The sequence below is a fragment of the Sphaeramia orbicularis genome, chromosome 21 (assembly GCF_902148855.1).
Source record: "Sphaeramia orbicularis chromosome 21, fSphaOr1.1, whole genome shotgun sequence".
Lineage (NCBI taxonomy): Eukaryota > Metazoa > Chordata > Actinopteri > Kurtiformes > Apogonidae > Sphaeramia > Sphaeramia orbicularis.
Genome location: NC_043977.1, coordinates 49,843,570 through 49,853,661, shown reverse-complemented (window position 1 = coordinate 49,853,661; position 10,092 = coordinate 49,843,570). Strand labels below are relative to the sequence as shown.

The 10,092-nt window shown below is 39.1% G+C and overlaps 3 protein-coding genes across 4 annotated transcripts; 1 reads left to right on the top strand and 2 right to left on the bottom strand.

Moving 5' to 3' along the window:
* Positions 1-1,102: 1,102 nt before the first annotated feature.
* LOC115412211 (uncharacterized) lies at positions 1,103-4,064 on the top strand. 2 transcript variants are annotated; one of them, XM_030124585.1, is made up of 8 exons: positions 1,107-1,668; positions 1,994-2,083; positions 2,894-2,973; positions 3,059-3,174; positions 3,260-3,357; positions 3,507-3,575; positions 3,653-3,711; positions 3,914-4,064. In XM_030124585.1, exons 1-8 carry the CDS (start codon positions 1,477-1,479, stop codon positions 4,032-4,034), a joined length of 825 nt encoding a protein of 274 aa, XP_029980445.1. In that variant the 5' UTR covers positions 1,107-1,476; the 3' UTR covers positions 4,035-4,064. The 2 variants fall into 2 exon arrangements, with proteins under 2 accessions (XP_029980447.1, XP_029980445.1); XM_030124587.1 differs by lacking the exon at positions 1,994-2,083 and having other exon boundaries at positions 1,103-1,668.
* asnsd1 (asparagine synthetase domain containing 1) lies at positions 4,027-7,536 on the bottom strand. Its single transcript, XM_030124584.1, has 3 exons — positions 6,120-7,536; positions 4,823-5,004; positions 4,027-4,464 (listed from the first exon to the last, which is right to left on the bottom strand). Exons 1-3 carry the CDS (start codon positions 7,503-7,505, stop codon positions 4,218-4,220), a joined length of 1,815 nt encoding a protein of 604 aa, XP_029980444.1. The 5' UTR covers positions 7,506-7,536; the 3' UTR covers positions 4,027-4,217.
* On the bottom strand, positions 7,437-9,699 carry asdurf (ASNSD1 upstream open reading frame). The gene is made up of 4 exons (XM_030124588.1): positions 9,523-9,699; positions 9,246-9,299; positions 8,233-8,308; positions 7,437-7,570 (listed from the first exon to the last, which is right to left on the bottom strand). Exons 1-4 carry the CDS (start codon positions 9,595-9,597, stop codon positions 7,530-7,532), a joined length of 246 nt encoding a protein of 81 aa, XP_029980448.1. The 5' UTR covers positions 9,598-9,699; the 3' UTR covers positions 7,437-7,529.
* Between the last annotated feature and the right edge of the window lie 393 nt (positions 9,700-10,092).

Here is a 10,092-nt window from a genome sequence, read left to right as displayed (position 1 = left end):
GGTTAAGGTTACATCATGTAATGGACTATTTTTTTTTTTTTACAGGGTTTTCTTGCACGGCTTTGGCACAGCTCACAAGTCATTTCAAGCCAAAATAATGCATTATCAATGTGGAGAGCATCAAATAGTTTCAGATGTGTTTATTATCTGCTCTAGGTTTTCTGTTTTTTGTACACATCGTAATGTTTCAAAATGATGTGAACCAGCCAATCACTGAAGTCCTCTTCCCAAACCTAGAGAAAATATTTTAAGTCACAACACAGATAATTATATGAAATGTGTGGAAAGCCTTGTTATTACCTACTCATAAATTCACAGAAAAGACAAAAAATGTTTGTTGTGAATGTGGCATCTTTTATATTTGGTTTTTAGCACTAGGGCAGGGGTCAGCAACCCTGGTCCTAGAGAGCCACTATCCTGCATGTTTTAGATGTATCCCTCTTCCAACACAGCTGATTGAAATGATAAGCCTATCATTAAGCTCTGCAGAAGCCTGATAACGACCGTCAGGTGTGCTGGAAGAGGGAAACATCTAAAACATGCAGAACAGTGGCTCTCTAGGACCAGGGTTGCTGACCCCTGCAGTAGGGTAATACTAAGAACTACCAGCACACTCACCTGAGTACATACGGGATCTCCACTAGGTGTCGCTCTCAGATTATTTTTGAGCTTTCAACATGAACCAAGACCCAGGAAACTTTAAATTTTGTAGTCAAGTTTGTCATGAGAAGATCCCCAAAAACCTGCAACAACAGTTTTGTGTTTTCCTTCGAATGGAGGAGAATTGGGGTCATTTTGATAATGCTACAAGATAAAAGACTGGAGTTCTACAAGTAAAAATTGGTTAAAAAAAAAATAATAATAATAAAAATGTGTGTGTGTGGGGGGGGGGGGGGCAAAGTCGATTACCACAGAATCCCGGAAGTTTGTCAATATCGTTCCGACTTTACCCAAGTCCAAAAAAACTGAGTTTACTCTTATTTGGGAACCCTGTACCAAAGAATAGTTTGAGACGAAGTCCGACATTCCTCATTTATTGTAAGCGGAAGACCGTTCTGGTATTCTCCTTTTATATGAGTTTTGCTATGAAATTACGACTTCACAACCGTAAAATTACGAAGATCTCTCGAAATATTACAACTTTACTCTCTTAATATTCTGACTCTATTCTTTGAAAAAATATATAACGGCTTTATTTTTGATCATTTTCTCTTCTTCATTTTGGAACGAACGCTGTTATCAAAAATGCACCAGAGTTTGGCGTCTTTGCTTCGATCATCTCTGGCTGGACTTTGGCCTTTCCGGAGATCTCACGAGAACACGCCGAAGCTCGTCATAGAACTTTGCAGGACCTGGAGTTAGGCTTACCTGCCACTGAAATGTGCTGATTGGCGTGAAGATTGCGATTGTGTTTAGGGCTGTTCGGGTACGAGCTCTACAGACAGTGGACGTAGTCTGTCGTGCTTCATTGTTTCGATGAAAGCTGTTATTCTCGCCGCCGGGTATGGGACCAGGCTCCAGAGGGACGTGGAGGCTGATAGCAGCGGGCAGTTCGCTCACCTGTCCGGCATCGCCAAGCCGCTGCTGCCGGTGGGGCACCGTGCACTCATATCCCACTGGGTGCACGCCCTGACCGCCTCCGGATGCGTGGACTGCATCTATGTGGTGGTATGTAGCTTTATAATCTGCTGTGAAATGTTATGTACTGATCCAAAGTATTAGTTGTAGGTACTTGTAGTTTACTCTTCTTAATTAACTACAACTTCGTTTAAATTTTTCCCATCCATCATTCCATCATCTACCTATACTTGACGTTTATTTTGAAAGACAAGATTTCAGTGTAAAACATACAGGCTGTAAAATATGTTACCTAGAAATTAAGGTAACCTATTTTAAGATGCTGTGCCTCTGAGTACAGGTCTAGAACATGTCCCACTATCATCCCTGACTTAACTGATCTGAGTTCTGTATTTTTGTGTTCTCTACTCTACAGACTAATGCCCTTTACTGTCCTGCATTTGAGGAGTGGGCAGCTGATTTCATTAATGTCAAGATTCTCAACGATCACACAAAAAGCAACAATGTAAATGAAGTCTATACTTGTTTACAAAAGACAAGGTTTGGCTGTTGAAAACAGACTCCCCAGAACACCTGACTACAAAAATACTTTTTTATATATTCTAATCAGAACATGACAATCTGATGTACTAGATCCCAGAAAGAAAATATAATTTCTGTGCTATGTTAGATTAAGGAAAGAACATTGCAATATTTTTTCCAGTGTTTGTATGAAGGAGTATTAGGGCCACAAGGAGGATAAAGGAAAATCTTTCTATAAAGTAAATACTTGAAGTAAAAATGTATTGGGAAAAAAAAGTCACAACATCATGAGAATAAAGTAGTAATATTTCCAGAAGAAGAGTATTACAAGAATCATGTAATATTGGGAGGAAAGGCAAAATGTTCTAACTATAAAGTTATATTTTAAGAGAAACAGTCGTAATATGACACAGTTTTTACATTTCAGTTTTATGAGATTAAAGTAATGTGATAAAAGTCATAATGTTAGAAACCAGGGTTAAAGAGTTAGAGGAAAAAACTCCTAAAGTTATAGAATTATGTGTAAATTGTTAATATTAAGAGATACCGATAAGCTGTAAAGTCAAAGTATCACAAGTAGTTACATTTTTAGCTGAACCATTTACAGCAGAATGTGACTCAACATATTACAAATGTATTGTAAAATACACATACTTGTTTTATTTTTAAATTTTTCTTGTAAATGCATTTTTGTGTGGCCATAATACTCTAATAATGATACAGAGGGGACATAAAAATGTGAGGTCTGTCGATGTGAATAAACTGAAGTGAGCTCCTGTTGTCATTGCTGTAGGGGCGTCTTGGTGCTGTGACCTGCCTGCAGCTGGCTGTGAAGCACTTCAACATAGAAGACCACATCATGGTTATTGGGGGGTAAGAGCTGCATGGATAGAACCAGTGTCAAAGGGGAGTGGTTTTCTGTCCAGACCTCACACAGCTCTGTGTCTGTCCTCAACAGTGACACCCTCTTCAAAGAAGATTTTAGCCTTACTCAGGTACAGCAGAGGTTCTATGAGGTCCAGGCAGTGGATGAGGACAGCTGTCTGCTGCTGTCCTACCAGTGCAAAGATGATGGTCAGTTTGCTTCACAAATTACACAACAGGTCACTGGAAATGTATCCTCATATGCATTGTTTTTTTTGTATCTGCCCTTGGATAGAAACTAGCAAATACGGCATACTAGAAGTGGACAGTAATCTGCGTGTGCTGTGTATGAAGGAGAAACCTCATCCATCTGAGACCAAGTCCAGAAGAGCAGTAAGTGTGTTCTGATTCTGCTGCTTTGTCTTAAGATAAGTCCTGTGTATATTAAATGAACAGTGAACCTCCATAATTTTCAAGTCAGCACTTTGATCATTTTGTCAGATTTCCAAATACTTCACTGATAACCTCAATTTATTTCTCAGTGTCCATGTTTCTATATGTTGTCAAAGAGATGCCTTTCTCTACTGGATGCCTTCCTACAGGAAAAGAAGGTAAATGTAGAACCCTGAGCTCCTATAGGATATGGCTTAAGAATACAGCTTACACATCTAACTTTTTATTCCCATAGGATGCATCAATTGAAGAGAAAGATGCCCCTGGAAACTTTGTGTCTTGGTTGATTCACAGGTAATTCTTTAGGAATCAAGCCTCAAGGAATTAATGTCATTATTATCCTTGTAGACACAGGCAGCTCTCAGGTGTCTGTTCAGAAATATTTGTAATTTTCTCATGCCAGTAGGGCACCTGGCCCCTAAAAATGAATATACCATCTAACAGGTAAAACATTTCTTTCACATTAAACTCTCATTAAACTTTTTTTTCTTTTCAGGAAACCAGTTTATGTTCATCAAATCTCTGGGCGTTTTGACGTTGGAAACTTGCCTTCATACACTGAATGTGACCTTTACTTCAGAGAAAAACTACAAGATGTTGAGTCCTACATGGTGTAAAAAAAACATTATTTTTATTATGTAGAATTTAAGAAAGTTATCTGAACTTTTAAGTCTTGGACAACAATCTGTAACAGCAAATCAGAAACTCCATATATATATATATATATGCAATAATGGACTGTAATTTTATAATGACTTTTTTATTAAAGTGATTCATGTTTCTCACAATAACAGTAGGTTCTATGCACTGAGCAGTCTTGTACATTTGTCTGAGGCCTTTTCACGACTGTCTTCCATCTTTGCGATGCGGGAGCCAAACTGCATGGCTCTCTTGGGCAGGACAGCTGATTGGCCAAGCCCCAACTGCCGGGCGCTCAGTCTGAGGAGGAGTTTCTCCCCAACACCTCGAGGAAGCGACAGATCTGCCTTCACCCACACAGGCAGAGAGTTCAAGTAGTTCACCACGTCCTCATCCAAGTAGGGAAATCTGAAGAATAACAAAAATAATACGTGTCACATACTGGACCAGGGACCAAAGGAACTATCATTAGACCGAGTTTCATAATGTTGGTTACTTTTCTATTAATGGCTCCAGTTCTGGGGAGACTGGGGAATGTTTTTTGTAGATATCCACTAATTACACATACTGTTCATGCATAAGAACTTAACATTATGTGGCTTATCAGACGTTTGTTCAGGTCAGTGGAGGGCAGAGCTACATTTCACCCAAAAATGAGACAAAACTGTGTTGCTTAAGTAATAGGGGTTTGTAGTTTAACACCAAATATATCATCCATTAAAGACATTTTGTTGGATTCTCTTCATGTATGTTGTACGACACCTACCTGGCTTCTTTTCCGTGATCGCCGATCACTCGGTCATCTCTGCCCAAATTTCTGGAGGAGATCCTGCCCAGCTCCATGGCCAGTTCCTGAACCAGACCCTCATGTCCAGACATCTTGAATCTGACCCTGTGTCTGGAGTAACCTGCCAGCTGCTCATCTGCCCCAATTCCAGTCAGAATAATCTGCAGTCATCAAGCAGCAGGATGGAAAAACAAATTAGTGTGTTTATGAGAGAAGACTTTTGTTCCAGTTTGTGCACCTAACACTGCAACATTTCAACCAAAAATAAAATGGGTTGGAACCCAGAAAGTTTGTGGAAACAAAAATTTTAGGTTACCACATGTGAACAAGTGTGAACTATTGTGGGCATGTCACTCTCCACAGATCAGACAGAGATTGGAGAAGCATGAAAAACACCAGGAAAAGGAATGTGCAATGGTCTGCCACCACATCTGCTTGGTGGAAATTTGCTCATCACAGACTTAGTTTAAGGCATTTCTATAAGGTAGCACAAATAAGAGTAAGCTGTATAGTGAAGTGGAGTTAGCTAAGGCTGGTTTCACTTGAAAACAAGAAATAGTGTGAAATGCTTTCACATTCCCTGGGGGTCATCTTTAAAGGATCATTCTATTTTAACAGAAAGACAGGAAGTGTCATATCAATAACAATGAAAGCCAATGAAAGGGATTTTTTTAAAATCTCTTTTATAAACATTCTGTGGGATGTCCAGGGGCTTTTGGTTTGTACAGTGATGTTATCAGCACTCTTGCAAAACAAACTGGTAAAATTGCCAAGGGACTATTCTGAATCTTCTAATGGAATCCATGCAGAGCCCCATTGCTTCCTGAACTTCAGGCAGCTCCTTTATTTCCTGTCTTTCATTATTGACCACAGTAGTAACAACAAGACGTAGCAGGCACACCTGGATTAATCAGTGTGTCCAGTAATGAAAGATGGGAAACGAGGGAGCTACCTGAAGTTCAGGAAGTAGTGCGGCTGTGGACAGAGCCTATTATGACTCCCACCTTGCTCTGAAGGACAAAAAAAAATTAACTAAACATCATTTTCTGTTGCCTCCATTGATCCATATCTTTGATTAGAATGGTTCCACTAACATATGGCAGAAGTACAGGTTGCTTCACTAGATGACACCCAAGTTCCAAGATCTTGAATGGAACCAGTTCAAGAACCAAAGCTAATTTGGTGGAAAAGGTCTAATAGTTTCAATGACATCCAAGACATGTTCTTCAGGCCTATACTTTGAAGCTCAGTGTTGAGTTCGCTCGATGTAGCTCACCTTTGCTGTTGACATGAACGGCCTCTTTTGATCACCCTCCCTGATGACCCCAGTGCCTCTTGCAGCAAACCACACAGCACAACCAATGCTGTCATCTAGAACCGTGTCCAGCGGGTACACCAAATGACAGATACGCTCCCTGCGCATTTTCTGTAGCTCCTCCTGTGTTACATTGATTTCAACAAAATTCCATCTTCTGTCAGGATTCAGGGCTTGTAATTCCTCCAGTCCTGCTTTTCCAGTGATCCGGTCTGGAACATCAAAGGGGCTGGATGTTTGGGGAGCAGGTCTGGTGATTTTATTTTTGTGCTTTTTGGGGTTTTTCACAAAGTCCTTCTCTGTTTTAGGCTCCTGCAGTTTGAAAGCTACATTAAGAAGATCTATAGGTTGGTGGGGAGGTATGTGACGGTCAGCCAAGGCGGCCAGAATCATTGAATCAATGCCTCCTGAGAAAAGTATGGCAATAGTAGCCTGGTCTGTGTCAAGAGAATAATCTTCTACTTTAAAAGGCAGAGACTGAACACGTCGCCTTACAGCCTCACTGAGAACATCAACTAGACTGTTCACCTCACTGATTTTCTCTCTGCTTGCCAGGAGCTGCTCCAAATCTTTGATAGATGGATGCAGGTTTGCCTGAATTTCAGTCTCATTTATTGAGTCTGGGGTAGATGTATTCAGAGTTGATACAGGTGAGGGAAGTAAAAGGCCAGACTGGTTTAAAACAGCTGAGCAGCCACTGGGGACCTGGGTAGTGTCACTGCAGATGGAGGTAAGATCATAGCCTTCTTTTTCCCAAGGATACAACTCAAATGTAACTACCTCTGTGACTGCCTTCAGGTCAATTCTGTATATACCAACTGCTGGAACTTCTTTCCAACCAAACTGATCAGGTCCAGAGGTATGGGCAGCTACAGAAGACAGGGTCAAGGTGGTGAATCCTACATCAAACTTCCACAGCAAACTTCGCCTTCCAAAAAAGTCTCTACCAAACCAGAGGTAGTCGCCATCCTTCTGGTAGTAAACAAATGCCCATGGTCCCCGTATGGAAGACAGGAATGACAGGATCTCTGAGGGACTACTGCAGGACATCAGGCGCTGGGAAATAATTGCAGTGTCATTTTCCTCAGGTGTCACAGTCACACCTCCAAAAACCTCCCCATTCCACAGCAAGATGTTTCCAGCCCTGTCCTCGATTGGCTGTGGAGTCAATACGCCTCTCATATGGAGAACATGAGCAGAGAATAAACACTGGCAGCAGAGATCCGAGTGCCTAACACTGAGATCATGGCTCCAATTTGGCCCTCTTCTTTTCAGATGTTCATACACTGTTTTGTTCCACTCAAATTGAGTGGGTGATGCAGTTAACAGACAAAAGATTCCACACATGGTTCTTGGATTGTACAGTAGGCCTCACAAATCTTGCATTTCCTTCTTCATGTTGTCCAGTTCTTCTGCACACAGAGAGTTTCACAAGATAAGACTTTATTTATACCACTGTGGAGAAATTTCACAGGTAACAGCAGCAACATACAACAACTAAGTGCAAAGAAAAAGACAGGTAGAAAAACTAAAAAAAAAGAGTGGAAAAATGAAATATAAAGAGAAAAATAAGAAATTTGGTATTTATAAAAATCTAAAATTAAATATTATTAAATATTGTATACATTCATGGACATACATCTGGTGCCTAGGTATGGATGACATATTTTTGCGTTCATCTTAAAGGTTCAGTGTATGATATTTACTGACATCTAGTGGTGCAGAGTACAATCAACTGAATACACCCTCACCTTTCCTGTCGCAACTCTAACTGCAAAAGACCCTCATTAGAACCAGTGTTTTGTCTGGTCTGAGCTTTTTAGTAAAGGGGATATTAAATTTTCGATCTGGTGCACAAACAAACATAGTAAGGGGGTCTTAATGCATCTTGACACTGATTATCACCTAAGGTTTGGCTCTAAGGTAATGGAAACATGATTTTTTAAAAACTGTATTGAATATACACTAACAAAAATTATAAGTACATTCCCCTACCTCTTACACAGTGGACCTTTAGCACAGGCACAGTTTTGCTACCTAAATTTTTCACTCAAGGTTATAACACGAGGCTTACTTTTGCATGAACTCAGCATCTGACTTCTGTCTGCCAGAAAGAAGATGTTACTTTTGCGTTGCTGGATGTAGACTTTCTGAAAAAGACAAACATATTCCAAATGTTGTGTGCTAACATGGATATTACAATAACTTTTTGATGTATGTTATGAAATATTGCAATATTTTAAGAAAGAAGATTGATGAAGTAGAAGGCAATAAGAAATCACACATTTCCAATCTGAACTTGATGAACAAATGCATTATTCTAGTATAATGTACTTTGAAGTGCAGTAATTGAGTACAAACTTGATGTACTTGTATTTGTTTTCTGCTATGCTATACTTGCACTCAACTACATCTTATAAAAATAAATATTAAACTACATTCCTCTGACAACATTTGGTCATTTTCAGATTACAGTTTTCACCCCTTTCCTGTCCTGCAACAACCACAAATTAAAAAATAAATAAATAAACTCAAGGATGACTTCTTTTCCTCATGGATTGATTTTCAAATTCTCCTTCTCCTCCATAAGCTCAGTTAACTCTAAAAACTCTTCGATTCACTGGAAAATGTACAAATTGGAAAACAGGTTTGTGTTTGTGATCTTGTTTTATAAGTAGGTGATTCTCAAAGGACAGCAGCACAACAAACACATGATCTTAAACAATATTATGCAATGTTGTGCATTAAACTACAGCAACTTAATAAAGTAGCCTAGTTCAAATGAGCTCAACGAGAAGCATGCATTGTGAGAAAACACAATATACACTTAAATGCAGTCGTATGCATCAAAAACATCACACATAATACTACCACACTGACATGAAACATTTTCCAGTACAATGATAGCAGTACAATCATCATCCAAGTATGTTTGATAAACCTTTAATTCATTTATTTAAATGAGACTTTGACTGCAGAACCTTTACTTATGGTGGATTTTTCCACACAGCGTAATATTGATAAGGCGAGGTATTTGAATTCTTCTTCCACCACTTACATTTACAATAATCGGTTCTGCACACTCACCCTGTTTTTCTTCAGGTTGGACAGCTCGTCGACAACAACCTTCTGCTCCTTAATCTGAAAGTTAACAATATAAGTCACTTCCCTGACCTCACAAAAAGAAATCTATTAAGAAGATATTAGAACTTCCTTAAGAACGTCCATCTTAAAAGCAAGCTATGAGTTAGTGCACATATACAAAGAAATCTTTAAAACGATACAGACTTAACCCATGTGTGGTAGTTAGCTAACAATTGTGGCTCGTCCATTAGCAGCCACCACCGTGTTCTGTTATCTCTACCTTTTTATTCAGCTCCTCCTTCAACGCACACTGCCCTTCGAAGTTATCGTCACCGTCACGGATCTTCGAAGACATTTTGCTGTGAAGAAATGGAAAGAAAGTAGCTCAAACTTGGCTTTAATGTCGTACCTGCAGCTAATCTACCGTAAAATAATGGTCGCGGATGGAATTGGAAGTGTTTCCGGGTCTGAAGGTTTTCTTGGATTTTTTTTTTTTTTTTTTTTTTTTTTTAACTTTACTGCCCCCTAGAGGTGCGGATGACTTTTTTCATTCTTAGTTTGGTTTTATCGAGGGAAAAAAAAATTGTACATGTACTGACTGACTGAAGACCTGCTAGGATAAACAGGTATTTTAAACAGATTTTTTTAAAAAAAAAATAAAATAAATAAATACACAAATAAATGAATGAATAAATAGCAGCAGAATAAGTTTGTTTTGCTTCTCTCTCTGAAGTTTGGGAAATGGTGAAAATGTAAAGTAAGGCTAAGTTTATTCTTAAGGAAAAACAGTAAACAATGCCATTTTTTATGTGAAAATATACACGTATAAATATGAAATGTGGCCACAAAG